Source organism: Motacilla alba, chromosome 9 (assembly GCF_015832195.1).
Source record: "Motacilla alba alba isolate MOTALB_02 chromosome 9, Motacilla_alba_V1.0_pri, whole genome shotgun sequence".
Taxonomy (NCBI): domain Eukaryota; kingdom Metazoa; phylum Chordata; class Aves; order Passeriformes; family Motacillidae; genus Motacilla; species Motacilla alba.
This window is the reverse complement of record NC_052024.1, coordinates 24,648,923-24,664,075: the sequence shown is the minus strand read 5'-3', so window position 1 is coordinate 24,664,075 and position 15,153 is coordinate 24,648,923. Positions and strand designations below refer to the sequence as shown.

The 15,153-nt window shown below is 54.7% G+C and overlaps 1 protein-coding gene across 2 annotated transcripts; it reads right to left on the bottom strand.

Annotated features, from left to right (window-relative positions):
* Nucleotides 1–2,311: 2,311 nt before the first annotated feature.
* STRIT1 (small transmembrane regulator of ion transport 1) lies at nucleotides 2,312–15,153 on the bottom strand. Of its 2 annotated transcripts, XM_038146542.1 has the most exons (4): nucleotides 14,896–15,153; nucleotides 8,321–8,771; nucleotides 5,768–5,893; nucleotides 2,312–4,471 (listed from the first exon to the last, which is right to left on the bottom strand). In XM_038146542.1, the coding sequence occupies exons 2-3, from the start codon at nucleotides 8,321–8,323 to the stop codon at nucleotides 5,804–5,806; spliced, it is 93 nt and encodes a 30-aa protein (XP_038002470.1). In that variant the 5' UTR covers nucleotides 8,324–8,771; nucleotides 14,896–15,153; the 3' UTR covers nucleotides 2,312–4,471; nucleotides 5,768–5,803. The 2 variants fall into 2 exon arrangements, with proteins under 2 accessions (XP_038002470.1, XP_038002468.1); XM_038146540.1 differs by lacking the exons at nucleotides 8,321–8,771; nucleotides 14,896–15,153 and adding an exon at nucleotides 7,604–7,722 and having other exon boundaries at nucleotides 2,328–4,471; nucleotides 5,768–5,898.

Genomic DNA, 15,153 nt, shown 5'->3' with positions numbered 1-15,153 from the left:
CGCAGTGCGTGTTCTTCATAGGAATTATGAAGATACAGGTTCTCTGCAAATAGCTGTCTGTGCTTGCCCCCGAGCCCCGCAGGTCAGAAAACACAGACCACGACAAACAAATCCCTGTGACAGCTCGCAGGACCGGCTTTGCTCAGGAGAGAGCCTCTCACAGAGAGGGGAAACCCAGAGCGCCTGTTTTCACACAGAGCCAACATTTCACACAGAACCAACATTTCACACGCAACCAACACTCCGCACGGCTTCGCACAGAGCAAGGACCAAAAAAGGCCTCCGGCGCCCGGAGGGAGCCGGAACGGGGCTGGAGATGGCGGGCAGAGCCAGGGGGCCCTGCTCAGGTGAGAGAGCGCCTCACCTGGGCTGTGCCCGCGGCCCGGGCGGCTCCGGCGGCTCCACCCGCCACTCACCCGCCCGGGCTCCTGCCTGAGCCGGGGCTCTTACCTGGGCCGGGGCTCCTGCCTGAGCCGGGGCTCTTACCTGAGCCGGGCTTCTTGCCTGAGCCGGGACTCCTGCCTGAGCCGGGACTCCTGCCTGAGCCGGGCTTTCCTGCCTGAGCCGGGGCTCCTGCTTGAGCCGGGCTTTCCTGCCTGAGCCGGGCTTTCCTGCCTGAGCCGGGGCTCCTGCTTGAGCCGGGCCGAGGGGCTCCGAGGGCTCCGAGGGTCCCAGGGCTCACAGCGGAGCGGGGCCGGGGGGCTTCGGGGGTCGGGGAGCTCCGGAGCCCGGGGGGCTGTGAGGGCTCGGGGCTCCCAGCGGAGCGGGGTCGGGGGTCCCGGGGTCACAGCGGAGCGGGGTCGGGGGGCTCCCGGGTCCCGGGGCTCCCAGCGGAGCGGGGTCGGGGGTCCCGGGCTCACATCGGAGCGGGGTCGGGGGTCCCGGGGTCACAGCGGAGCGGGGTCGGGGGGCTCCCGGGTCCCGGGGTCACAGCGGAGCGGGGTCGGGGGTCCCGGGCTCACAGCGGAGCAGAGTCGGGGGGCTCCGGGGTCACAGCGGAGCGGGGTCGGGGGTCCCGGGGCTCCCAGCGGAGCGGGGTCGGGGGTCCCGGGGTCACAGCGGAGCGGGGTCGGGGGGCTCCCGGGTCCCGGGCTCACAGCGGAGCGGGGTCGGGGGTCCCGGGTCCCGGGCTCACAGCGGAGCGGGGTCGGGGGGCTCCGGGGTCACAGCGGAGCGGGGTCGGGGGTCCCGAGTCCCGGGCTCACAGCGGAGCGGGGTCGGGGGGCTCCGGGGTCACAGCGGAGCGGGGTCGGGGGTCCCGGGTCCCGGGCTCACAGCGGAGCGGGGTCGGGGGTCCCGGGTCCCGGGCTCACAGCGGAGCGGGGTCGGGGGTCCCGGGTCCCGGGGTCCCAGCGGAGCGGGGTCGGGGGGCTCCGGGGTCACAGCGGAGCGGGGTCGGGGGTCCCGGGTCCCGGGCTCACAGCGGAGCGGGGTCGGGGGTCCCGGGTCCCGGGCTCCCAGCGGAGCGGGCGCGGCGCTCCTGAGGGGCAGGTGAGGCAGCGCCCCCTTGCGGAGCGCACCTGGCGCGCCCCCGCCCCACCGGCACCGGCACCGGGACCGGCACCGGGACCCGCCGCGCGTTGTCCCCTTTGCGCTTTACCCAGAGCAAGGCAGGGCCCTCAGCCCCGCCGGGGAGCTTTGGGGGCACAAAGGGGTCACGGGCACGGTTAGCCCAGGTGTGTGGGCGCTGCGGGAACAGCCAGGAGCAGGTGAACCTCTCCCCTGGGCGGGTGCAGCCTCTGGGGCAGGAGAGACACAGCAGGTGGGCAAAGCGCCCTGGAGCCACTGTCCTTGGCGTGGGACTGGGAACATCCCACCCCAAACGCTGGTTCACAGGCAGGTGTTATCCCTGTCCCACCCAAACTCTGGTTCACAGGCAGGTGTTATCCCTGTCCCACCCAAACTCTGGTTCACAGGCAGGTGTTATCCCTGTCCCACCCAAACTCTGGTTCACAGGCAGGTGTTATCCCTGTCCCACCCAAACTCTGGTTCACAGGCAGGTGTTATCCCTGTCCCACCCAAACGCTGGTTCACAGGCAGGTGTTATCCCTGTCCCTGTCCCACCCAAACTGTGGTTCACAGGCAGGTGTTATCCCTGTCCCACTCAAAACTCTGGTCCACAGGCAGGTGTTATCCCTGTCCCTGTCCCACCCCAAACTCTGGTTCACAGGCAGGTGTTATCCCTGTCCCTGTCCCACCCCAAACTCTGGTCCACAGGCAGGTTTTATCCCTGTCCCACCCAAACTCTGGTCCACAGGCAGGTGTTATCCCCACAGCTCTGCTCTGCACCAGTCATGCTCCGTGTACACCAAGACCCTTAACAGGATTACGAGCACTGAAAGCATATTAACATGGGCCTGGAGGTTTCCAGGATGCCTCATGCAGCATCCCAGGACAGGGGGACAGACACTCCTCTCTACCTGATTCACTCCAAGAGCTGTTCAGGGGAAACAGGGAAAACCAGGCAGAGGCAAGCCTGGCATCCTGCTGTAACAATAGTGTGGTGGCCTGACACTGAGGTTATCCCCTCGCTTTAATAGTGCAGCACCAGCGTTTTCCAAGAAATCTGAATGTGCATGGGTTTTTTCCCCTCAATCACCAGCACCTCCTGGAGAGAAAAGAACCTGGCTCTCAAACACCCGTTTTATTTTTCAGGAAGGAAAAACCCCAAAGCTTTTGGTACCCCTTTTAGCCCTGCATGTAAGGAGAGCTTCACGCTGTACAGCTGCACCACGAGCAGACACCCGGGTGGGCTGGCTGAAGGTGGTTACAAAAGGTCACTGCAGAGTGCTCAGTGATCTTCCAACAGCGTGGGGGATGCATATTTTCTTGGAATAATCCTCTCTTTATTACCCCATAAAACTGGCAGGAACTGCTGCTTTGCATGCAGCAAGTCAGCTCGATGATATTGACGCCAGCCTAGAAAGTTATTTTGGTTTGCTCTGCCAAATCAGATCTCAAAAATCAGGTAAAGCTAAACCAGATTGTAGTGTTTACATTTTATCTCTGTAACAGTTTAATTGGAAACATTCGATTCCCAGCGTTGTGAGACACCCAAAGAGCTGTTTGTGCCAGCGGGCCCTTTCAGAACTGTTTCCCTCCGTGCCTGGTAAATGAAGTGAGCTGTGAAAGCACCGACGTGGTCGCTGTGGAGGCACAGCTGGAGCAGTCTGGGTGGGCTCAGACAGCGAGGAGCGGAAGGTGAGACCCTGAGGTGTCTGCTCAGGGTGGGCTCCGGGCTCAGCAGCCCCTTGCGGGGAGGAGGAGGATGCTCCCACCTGCAGGGACTCCCTGAGGTGCTGCTCAGGTGACACAGGACACAGCAGCCGTGCAGGCATTGGGAATCTCCAGGGTTTATCCCCTCTCTTTCAGGACATCTGATGAGACTGGACCCCCTGTGCCCCCAGTTCATTCCCAGGTGAAGAAACCCGGTGCTAAGACAATTCCCAAACGGAATGTCACACTTCAGTGCTCCGGCTGGCTGCTGGAGTGGCCCAGGAATGTTCACGGCTGCACCACGGCCAAATCTATTTGTGTTTCCATTCCTAAAGCTCAACAGACAGTGCCCACAGATGGAGACAGGATGTCTGACTGATGTGCCTTCCTCACATTCTCAAAATTATACAAATTATGTGAGCAGGAGTAAAGAATTACCTTCTTTCTCTATTTAACCCCATCAAGGGTTGTTACGAGTTTTTTCACATTCCCTTAAACATACATCTTGCTGAGATCTTCCAGACATGCCTCTCACAATCAATTCTCTGCTTTAACTGGGGACTGAATTATTAATGATTTCATCTCCTCAGAACTGCAGTTCTTCAGTAGAAAAATCTTCATGCTCAAAAGCCCAGAGCTGTCAGTGAAAATGCAGTGATCTGATGCTCAGTTGTGATTTAAATGGCAAAGTCACTGGAAGTTCACATGGCTTGTTATTGACTGGGGGAATATAATTATCTCCAATTGTAATTAAAGAGGCAAACCCCCAGCACAAGCCACGGAGGGCCCCTGGTGAGCCTGAGGTTCAGACACTCTCAGCCCTCCCAGCCCCGAGTCAGCCTGGGGTTTTCTGCTCCAAGGACGTGCAACGTTTCTGTTTCATGACAATAGAGTGCAAGAGATTTTCCCCATAACAGGGCTAAAAATACTTGCCCAGGCCCCATGAGAAATTAACCCCTGCCTGTTCCTACCAAGCTTGACGTTCCTCAGCTGCTAGTAGCTGGTTTAAAAGTTTGCTGTTCAGCAAGCAGGCAGGATCTCACCTGCCACAAGATTCCAAAAACCACTCCCTAAACTGCAAATAATCTGAGAACAGGGAAATTGGTTTGGTGATCCTTCCTAATGGATACAAAGTGTGCACAGCATTTACATGGTTGATATTAAAAATAACTCATTTTATACGTATTTTAGTCATTAGAAATCTAAACTGAACTTCTGTGTTCTTCTCATCAACATCATTGTCGGTTCCTCTCACCTGTAAGACACAGAAAAGAGCATTTAAAAGGGTGGGAGCATTTAAAAGCCTCCCAAGCAGGGCAGGGGAGGCTGCTGTGTGACACTGCTGTCACTGCAGGGCTGGGTGTGTGACACTGCCCTCACTGCAGGGCTGTGTGTGTGACACTGCCCTCACTGCAGGGCTCTGTGTGACACTGCCAGCACTGCAGGGCTCTGTGTGTGACACTGCTGTCACTGCAGGGCTGTGTGTGTGACACTGCCGTCACTGCAGGGCTGTGTGTGTGACACTGCCCTCACTGCAGGGCTGTGTGTGACACTGCTGTCACTGCAGGGCTGGGTGTGACACTGCTGTCACTGCAGGGCTCTGTGTGTGACACAGCTGTCACTGCAGGGCTGTGTGTGACACTGCTGTCACTGCAGGGCTGGGTGTGACACTGCTGTCACTGCAGGGCTCTGTGTGTGACACAGCTGTCACTGCAGGGCTGTGTGTGACACTGCTGTCACTGCAGGGCTGGGTGTGACACTGCCCTCACTGCAGGGCTCTGTGTGTGACACTGCTGTCACTGCAGGCTGTGTGTGTGACCCTGCTGTCACTGCAGGGCTCTGTGTGTGACACTGCTGTCACTGCAGGGCTGGGTGTGTGACACTGCCCTCACTGCAGGGCTCTGTGTGACACTGCTGTCACTGCAGGGCTCTGTGTGTGACACTGCCGTCACTGCAGGGCTGGGTGTGACACTGCCCTCACTGCAGGGCTGGGTGTGACACTGCTGTCACTGCAGGGCTGGGTGTGACACTGCTGTCACTGCAGGGCTCTGTGTGTGACACTGCTGTCACTGCAGGGCTCTGTGTGACACTGCTGCCGCTGCAGGGCTCTGTGTGTGACACTGCTGTCGCTGCAGGGCTGGGTGTGACACTGCTGCCACTGCAGGGCTCTGTGTGTGACACTGCCCTCACTGCAGGGCTGTGTGTGATTGACACTGCTGTCACTGCAGGGCTGTGTGTGACACTGCTGTCACTGCAGGGCTGGGTGTGACACTGCCCTCACTGCAGGGCTCTGTGTGTGACACTGCTGTCACTGCAGGGCTGTGTGTGACACTGCTGTCACTGCAGGGCTCTGTGTGACACTGCTGTCACTGCGGGGCTGTGTGTGACACTGCCAGCACTGCAGGGCTCTGTGTGTGACACTGCTGTCACTGCAGGGCTGGGTGTGACACTGCTGTCACTGCAGGGCTCTGTGTGTGACACTGCCGTCCCTGCAGGGCTCTGTGTGTGACACTGCCGTCACTGCAGGGCTCTGTGTGTCCCCATCACTTACCGCAGGGCTCTGTGTGGCACTGCCATCCCTCCGTGGTCAGCAGAAGACAATGTACACCATGAGGGCACAGCCCACGATCCAGCCCAGGGCCAGCAGCACGGGGACAAGCAGGCGGGACAGCGGGGCCTGGGCTGGCACAGAACACAGGCTCAGTGACGCTGCAGGGGCTGCTGAGCGAACCCCCCAGAGCCAGCACAGGAGGTGGGCGCGTCCCAGGGTGCTGAGCCGAGGCTCAGCTGCTCAGCAGGGCTAGGCCAGGCTCAGAGGAGCCCAGGGCAGCCCCAGCTCCAGCACACAGGAAGCAGGACTGGCTTTACATCTCCACTCAATTTCAGTATTTCACGGACCCTTGCACTGGTTTCCTGCCAGCAGCACACTCTTGGCAGAAAGCAGAATAACAACCTTGGAGAGCCTGCTACTTACAGTATATTACACCTCTTACACCTTTACACAGCTAATAGAACTACAGGTTTCTGAAGGGATTGATAAATGATGTGAAACTATCCACGACCCCTTGCACAGCTCAGCTCAAGCAGGCAGACGCAGAGGGACGCTTACTCATTTAGGATTGCCACATTGTTCCACAGCTCTGCACAGCACACCTGTCTCACCATGGCACTGCACAGCGTGCTGCCAGAGGGACAGATCTGCATGTGCTGCCATGAAAATATTAAACACATAAACACATAAAAAATCCCGCCCCAGAACCTCGGGGTGTCCTTTTGCCCCAGGGGAGCCCCTCAGCTGTTTCATTTAGAGACCTTTGCTGCCGTGCCAGCAGGTGAAGCTGCTGGGATCACTTCCCTGCACTTTCCCTGAAGGCTCTTTCTCTTTTTGCACTTTCCCTGAAGGTCTAATCACAAAGGCAGGGCTGGGTCCTGTGGGGGCACAGAGGGGTTTGTCAGAGCTCTGCTGGTGCTGCTGACTGGGGGGCTTTGCTAGGGGAGCTCCAGTTTAAACCAGTGTCAGGGTAATTCCTGGGGCTGTCAATGAGAACTCAATAAATAGTGCTCAATGTCCTTTGTACCTTGGCAGAAACTCACTCTCCCTAGATACCAGTCAGTGGTGCAAAAAAAAAAACCAGAAGAAAAGTCTTTAAAAACTTTGAACGTAGCTATGAAGCTGTATTAAAAAGTTCCCTTCACAAATGTTACCTGAGTAACTGTGCACACAGCACACACCACAGCTACAGTTCTAAATTTAAGTGAAATAAATAAAAAAATACAATAGATATAAAAGGCGATTTTATAAACTGCCCTTTCTCTTTGGAGAGAGTGAAGCGTGCTTAGAATGAGAAGGTCATTGTTAAAATTATTATTAAAATAATAATAATAATAATAATAATAATAATAATAATAATAAGAAGAAGAAGAAGAAGAAGAAGAAGAAGAAGAAGAAGAAGAAGAAGAAGAAGAAGAAAGAAGAAGAAGGTCGTTATTAAAATTTTGCTCTGCCACTTGAGCTTGGTGGAGTTAAGATCTAACTTATTCTGTGTTCACTTCTCACTGCAGTTGACACTACACTTGGAGCTCAGCTCCACACAGTATAACAAGAATGCTGTCAAACACAACTCATTTTACACACTGTCCTATTGTGCCAGCTAACCTGGAATGGCAACTACAAAACATAAAACAAAACTTACAGGATTCAAAAATACAGGAGGAACCCAAGCTGTTAATAGAATTAGCTTTCAAAGAGATTACATTTCTTACTGAAAAGTAAATTCTATCTAGTGTATCAGAGAAGAATGCAGGTAGCTGAGTGCACTCACACTGCACCGCTCAGCTCTGTTAATCTCAGCATGTCCTTACATCCCCAGGTGACTGTGCCTCTTACCTGGTGCTGCCATTGCCCCTCTGCTGGTGGAATGGCAGGGTAAGTTTGCCTCTGCAGCTGCTCTGGGAGCCCTGGGGTGCTTTAAATAGAGCAGTATTTGGAACGTGCTCCCTGCCTGGCTCACGGGTGCCAGGGGCTGGCTATAAGCATTCAATTGTCTCAAAAGGCAGGAACTCAGGGGTTCAAGGTTACCTCTGCCTGTTCCTGCAACTGCACCTCTGTTTCAGAGCAGTCTGACTAAAGGGGGGTCTGTTTCTTGAAGAAGGAGGGAAACAAGGGTGGAAAGTGCTTTATGGTGTCTTTCTAGCCATGAAGCCCCCCCGGTAAATGCAGCTAACACTCACGAGCACCCCTGCACCTCCAGCATGACAGGGATCTGCTGTGCTCTGAGTCCCCCAGGCTTCTCTGGTCCCTCTGCTATGGAAAAGCCAGGCAAGCCCTGCTCAGGGCTCCTGTGCAGGCATCCCTGCGGTTACCAGCTCTCTGCTCAGCACCTCCAGCTCTCTGCTGCTTGCAGGAGGTCAGTCCCAAGCAGGGCTGCTCTGCAGGGATCCCTGCCCCGGGCAGAGCAGGGGCCAGGAGCTGTCCTGCATCACACCTACAGCACAGCTGGGAGGGACAGCCCTTCCCCAGCACCCCTCAGGAAGGGGACTGCCTTACAGCTTCTCCAAAATGGGAGCAACCCCACAATAAAGCTCAGGCCTGTGTAACACTTACCATGCCGTGCGCTGTCCAGCCTATCTCAACATTTTGAGACACGAGAATAAACCATGAGCTTCACTTTCTTTGTCTGGCTTTGCCACAAAGCAAATCCTTTTGGGTTAAGATCCAGTTTGTTGTGAAAAGAAATATGACTCTGCGTAAAATATTTATTGAAAAAAAAATCTCTGATACAATAACTTTGTTGGCTGCACAGCTGTTCCTGTAAGAATCCTGTCTGGCTTGGTTCTGCTAATTATATCTATCCATCTGATCTCATGGAAATAATTTCCAGCAGGAATCATGTATTCCTGACAAGAGCATCTGACCTTCAGGATTGGGATCCTTCCAGGCCCAGTTGCCACAAGCAAGGGCAGCCAGTCATTGCTGCTCACACCAGTTTGGGTAATGCTCCCCAGTCAGTGCTGGCCTGCACGTCCACAGCTGGACTTCAGGGAGCTCAAAGTAACTGCAGCAAAGAAGAGAGAAACAGTATAGACATTATTTTAAACAACACATCTTCTGTTGGGAACTGAGCAATGAACTGCAGACATCAATTCTACAATAGACCTCAGTCCAACAGCCCCAAAGAAAAAACCAAACAGAGGGACAGTTTCAAAATATAAGAACAAGGAGAGGACACAAGGCTTAAGAAAATACTCAGAATGATCTGTGGCAAAACGCAGCTACTGCTTTGCTGCTGAGGAACAACCCACAGGAACAACAATTCCCTCATTTCTATTTGTGTGCCCCATTACGTGATCTTGGTTTATGCTTTTCCCCCTCTGTGCTGGACACTGAGATACTCAATCTCCAGAGTTACCCTTGCATGGGCAGCTGGGCTCAGGAATGAGATTCTTTTTGGCCTCCAGCTCACTGAGGTGCTCAAACAGATTGGTCTCAGGGCAGCCTTTGGGGCAGCCTCCAGGGCTTCATGGCTTTAACTGCTCCAAGCTGGGAATCACTTCAAATGCTTTAAATACCTACAGTGCTTTAAGGGAGTTAGGGCCAAAATCAGGAGGAGGAACAGGGTAAGGCAGCAGGGCTGCAAGGCTTTCTGTGAGAGAAGTGATTTTCAGGGGAAAAATCCTTTTAGTGCCTGGTGTTTGGGCAGGAACTGTCAGAACCTCACTGACCTCCCCCCACTTTGCAAAGCAAATTGGCCATTTTTGGTGTTAAAATACCCAATATGTTTGGAGCACATCCCAATCTTCATCACTGCATCAGCAGCCAGAGATCAAATACTGGAATGGCACATTTCTGTCTTTGTTGCTGTACTTGTAACCTCTGGGAATCTGAACCCACATGCAGGAGGCTGGCAAAGAAATGTTTTGTTTTACAAATTCTATATGATCCCTTTAAATAACTGCAGCCTACACTGCTTTAGAGGAGATTAGAAGGACAGACCAACTCATCTTCACAAAGGGAATGCTCCAAGTAATAAAATCTTTATAGCTTTGTAATACTGGTATTAATTTTTAAGTCATATTTCTTTCAATTGATGTCTTTTCCTTTAAGAGAAAACCCTGATTTACTAGTGAATCAAAAGCCAAGTTTATATGCCTTGAATTACTTTATGACTTTCCCATACTCTCTTGTGACCTGCAGACTAACACATGAGAATATCAGATTATTGCATTCACAAAATAGGTTTATGTGTGGAACATTTGTCTAATGAAATGCATTTTATCAGTCACACCAATCTCAGCTTTTGAAAGCTCCCTTAAAAATTGCTGGACATGACTTCTACTCACATTTACATCATGAAAAGAAAGGCTGATTTATCTGATAACTGTGCAACCGAAAACCTGAAAAAAATCCATGTATTAAGCTACTAAATAATTAATTCCACATGCTGCTTCGTAGGGCTCTGGGTCTACACATCATTTCTGCTGTCAGAGAGCAGCATCACTCAGCTGAGGGCTGAGATACCTGCAGAACCAGCAGCAGAATGATGGGAAGGAGCAGCAGAGTGTACGAGCCAGGCCATGGCTGGGCCAGGCCCCACTGGGGCCCAGAACGGCAGCGATAACCAGGGGGGTTTGCCTTTGCACAGCTCCAGCTCCTGGCAGCTCAGGGATGGCAAATTCCTCCAGGGCTGGCACGGGCACGGCCCCATCTCCCTGAGACCCCACTGACCAGGGCAGCTCCTGGGATGGCAAATTCCTCCAGGGCTGGCACGGTCAGCTGGAATGGTCAAATCAAGACCATCTCCCTGAGACCCCACTGACCAGGGCAGCTCCTGGGATGCCTGGGGCCCTGCAGGGCTGCAGGCGGCTGCGAGCTGAGGAGCAGCAGCAGGAGCTCGGGGCAGAGCCCAGGGGAGAGCCCAGGGGAGAGCCCATGGCACAGCTCAGGGCACAGCCCAGCACACAGCCCAGGGAACAGCCCAGGGGAGAGCCCAGGGCACAGCTCAGGGCACAGCCCAGCACACAGCCCAGGGATGGCAGGAGCTGAGCACAGAGCACAGTGTCCCTCAGCACAGGTCATCAGACCAGAGCAGCTCTGCAGCCACATCCTTCCCCTGAGCTGAACGGGCACTGAGCCCCCCCAAGGACAGCCCAGCCACCAAAGCTGAGCCCCCCTCCAGGGCCCAGCCCAGCCACCAAAGCTGAGCTCCCCCGGGACAGCCCAGCCACCAAAGCTGAGCCCCCCAGGGCCAGCCACCAAAACTGAGCCCCCCAGGGCCAGCCCAGCCACCAAAGCTGAGCCCCCCAAGGACAGTCCAGCCACCAAAGCTGAGCCCCCCAGGGACAGCCCAGCCACCAAAGCTGCCCAGCTCAGGGACAGCCCAGCCACCAAAGCTGAGCCCCCCAAGGACAGTCCAGCCACCAAAGCTGAGCCCCCCAGGGACAGCCCAGCCACCAAAGCTGAGCCCCCCAGGGACAGCCCAGCCACCAAAGCTGAGCCCCCCAAGGACAGCCCAGCCACCAAAGCTGAGCCCCCCAAGGACAGCCCAGCCACCAAAGCTGCCCAGCTCAGGGACAGCCACAGGCCAGGTTTCAGGCTCTTCATAGAAAGATCCACCCATTGCTCCCTGTCCTGTGATGATCGTTCTGGATGGGACCCCAGCCCATGGCACACTGTGAATCCCCAGGGGTTATCATTTCAGCAATGGCAGCTTTCTGGAGGGTGTGAGCTATGTTTACACATTACTGCACCCTGTTGCAGTGGCTTTCACTGTCGACTTGGCATTTTCTTCAGAACTGGAAGGCGTGCCACCCCTCACCTGCCACTGCGGGCTCACTGGGCAGGGAAAGCTCCAGAGGGTGGCTGAGGAGGGCAGGCAGCAGGGCAGGAGGCAGGAGCACCTGGGACACTCCCACAGGGGTTTTACCAGGCTGCTCTGGCTGATCCGGACACAGGGGTGGGAACAGCCAGAGACTGGATCACAGTTTTGGCTGCTCCTTTGTCCTGACTCCTGGAAAACAAGGGATGTGCTCGGCTGGGATGTGTGTCCCAGCTCTTGGTTCAGCCCCACATTTCCTGGAGGAACACAGCAGAGCAGAGTGAAGATGCTGCACTCACAAACACCACTGGCCTGTGTAATTCAGCTCATGTGCTGGGCAAAGTCAGACACGGGCTGAAAACATCTTTATTTGATCTTCCTGTGTCCTCTGAAAGAACATTGGCCTGTGCCAGCAAGGAACACAATGGCCAAACACAAACTGGCTGCAGAATAAAGGGTGTGTTCATTATCATGAACTGTGAAAGACTTTCTAAAATGTCATGTTTGTCTAAGATTTATTTCTTGATTTGACCATTCCAGCTGACCATAAACACTGGATAAAATGGAGCAAGCTAATTTCAATGTCCTCTTTGGAACAAAACGTAGCATTTCTTCAGAATCTTTTATTCTACATTTTCAGAGAATCACGGAAAGGTTAATGTTGGAAAAGACTTTTAAGATCACCAAGTCCAACCACCAGCCCAGCACCATCATCTCTTTAAAAAACTACAGCTCAAGTGGGTACAAGGCAGCCCCAAAGTCACCTTCCCCAGCAGGGACACCTGCAGATATCCTGCTCTTGTCTGCTAATATGAGGACTCCCTGGTCTTAAAAACTGGGAAGAGCAAGGCTGGGACAAAATTCAAGAGCAGAAGAAAGCCTCTGATAAATCCAAGCCATACCCAGGTACAGGGACCCCCCAGCATGTGCCAGCAGTTCCTGGGAATGCCAGGGAGCTCCCCACGCTACAGGCTCACCCCAGGAATGCCAGCTGGATCCCTGGCACCTCGGGGCCAGACTGGCACCGTGCTGCTGGAGGGGCTGCCTCATATCCACTCATCTCGCAGAGGTCATCCTTCCTTTTCCAGGTGATTCTGGCATCAGCTTCTCTGGCTCCACACCCCCACGGAGACGTTCCCTCCTTTAGCAGTCCATCTGCCTGAAGGAGAACATGAGAGGGATCCTTGTGCTTGCTTTTCCTATAGCTTATATATCCCTTTTGAAATGAGCCCTCTGTGCTGGGAAAAACGCACTTTGAAATTTACCACGGCAAATCAGTTAATTCAAAAAAGCTTTGCAAGCCTTGAAAAGCTGTGAAGACATTACCAAGTTTTACCTGACCAGAAATAAAGCTCTCAAAAGCAATAAAAATGGACAATTTCATGCACAAATTAAAAAACAATCTGATTTGTAAGAAGAGAGCAGTTTTAGGAGGAAGATGACTGCAACCACCGAGTCCTTGGAGAAAAGGTGTGCGAAGAGCAGCAGCTCCAAACTGGTGCTGCAGTTCCCTCTTGTGACAGCCGGAGCAAATTCCTGCTTGCAGGGAGCAGGAGGTGCAGTCAGCAGAGCCACTGCAGCTCCGGGCACACAGAGGTGAGGGCCGGGCATTCCAAACAAACCAGACCTGCTGGCTGGGAGACATCCCTCGGGACAGATGTATTCACTCTTCTGGGGCTCTGCAAAAGGAGTTTCCCCACCCTGGGTGCCTCTGCCCCTGTTCACACGAATCCCACGACAGCTGGAGGAAATGCACCCCTGAACCCCCTCCTCAGCCTGAGGTCCCCCTGGCAGCGGCCAGGAGGCTGCAAGGTGACAGGCACGGGCACTCTGCCCGCTGTCCACATCCCCTAGGGCAGCCTCACAGGCACAAACACACACCTGGCTGCTGCTGGCCGTGAGCTCCCGCTGCCCTTCTCACGTCTCCAGGCTCTTCCCCGTATTCCACCCCAAACTGAGCTCCAGAACTGCCTGGCTTTAGCTTTTGGAGGCCACTTCTGGGGTTGGGTTGGGAGGGACCATAAAGCCTATCTTGTCCCACCCCCTGCCATGGGCAGGGACACCTTCCACAAACCAGGATGCTCCAAGCCCTTAAACACCTGCAGGGTGTCCCTGAGTGCCAGCTGTGCCCTGAGCTCACCTGCAGGGTGTCACTGAGTGCCAGCTGTGCCCTGCTCACTCCTGCAGGGTGTCACTGAGTGCCAGCTGTGCCCTGAGCTCACCTGCAGGGTGTCACTGAGTGCCAGCTGTGCCCTGCTCACTCCTGCAGGGTGTCACTGAGTGCCAGCTGTGCCCTGAGCCCACCTGCAGGGTGTCACTGAGTGCCAGCTGTGCCCTGAGCTCACCTGCAGGGTGTCACTGAGTGCCAGCTGTGCCCTGCTCACTCCTGCAGGGTGTCACTGAGTGCCAGCTGTGCCCTGAGCTCACCTGCAGGGTGTCACTGCGTGCCAGCTGTGCCCTGAGCCCACCTGCAGGGTGTCCCTGAGTGCCAGCTGTGCCCTGAGCCCACCTGCAGGGTGTCACTGAGTGCCAGCTGTGCCCTGAGCCCACCTGCAGGGTGTCACTGAGTGCCAGCTGTGCCCTGAGCTCACCTGCAGGGTGTCACTGAGTGCCAGCTGTGCCCTGAGCCCCCCTGCAGGGTGTCACTGAGCACTCTGGCTCCTGGCACTCTCCGGGTACCCCCAGACCCTGCCCCGGCTCGGGCTGTGCCCCCCGGGCACCCTGGCACCCCGGAGCCCGGGCTCTGTCACTGCCCAGCCCAGAGGGACCTGCCGGGTCCCAGCAGCTCCTCCAGGAGCCCAGCCCGGGGAATGTCCCCTGGAGTCCCTGCTCCGGGCAGGGCTGGCTGCCAGCAGGTGGCAATCCCTGCCCGCAGAGCCGGGCCAGCCGCTGAAGCAGCGGGGGGAAAAGTGATCTGAACGGTCCAAGAAATGAAAAATAATGAAGCATCTCTAGAATCAATTACATTACATAATGTTCACACAGGATAAATATTATAGTGCCTTTGATGTCTGGATGCAAACCCCTCCTCCTGGGATACAGAACCTGCAGACAGAAAACTGAGGCAGCTCTGCCCTTCCCTCAGCCCCCTCAGTGACACCTCACAGCCACCAGGAAATTATTTAAAATAACCACCACGGCAGAATTTTAAAATAACTTTAAATTATTTAAAATAACCACCACGGGAGAATTTAAAAATAACTTTAAATTATTTAAAATAACCACCCCAGCACTGGGGAGGGAAGGGAGCTCCTCCTGCAACAGCCCTGCCCTGGAAACACTTCCAGGAGCCACATTTCTGTTACCCCACCTCTCCACCCCCTTCCCTTGCTTTCAGGGAGCAGAGGACAATGCCTGAACTCACCTGTCTTCCCTCAAAAATCAGCGTGTTCCGCAATGCTCCTCAAGTGACAAAAGAGGTCACGAGTGACATTTCCCCAAATTGGTGCTATATTTTGAAGAATAATGGTTTTAAAAAATCCTCCTTCAAAAGATAAAAGGCCAGTGGTCCCTTTTCCAGGCCCTCCCCTGCACACAGAAGTTTACCTCTTTAATTACTCCACTTTTACGTTACTTGCTGCAAAAATACGGAAATTCTTATTTCAGTAAAAGGCTTTCCTCA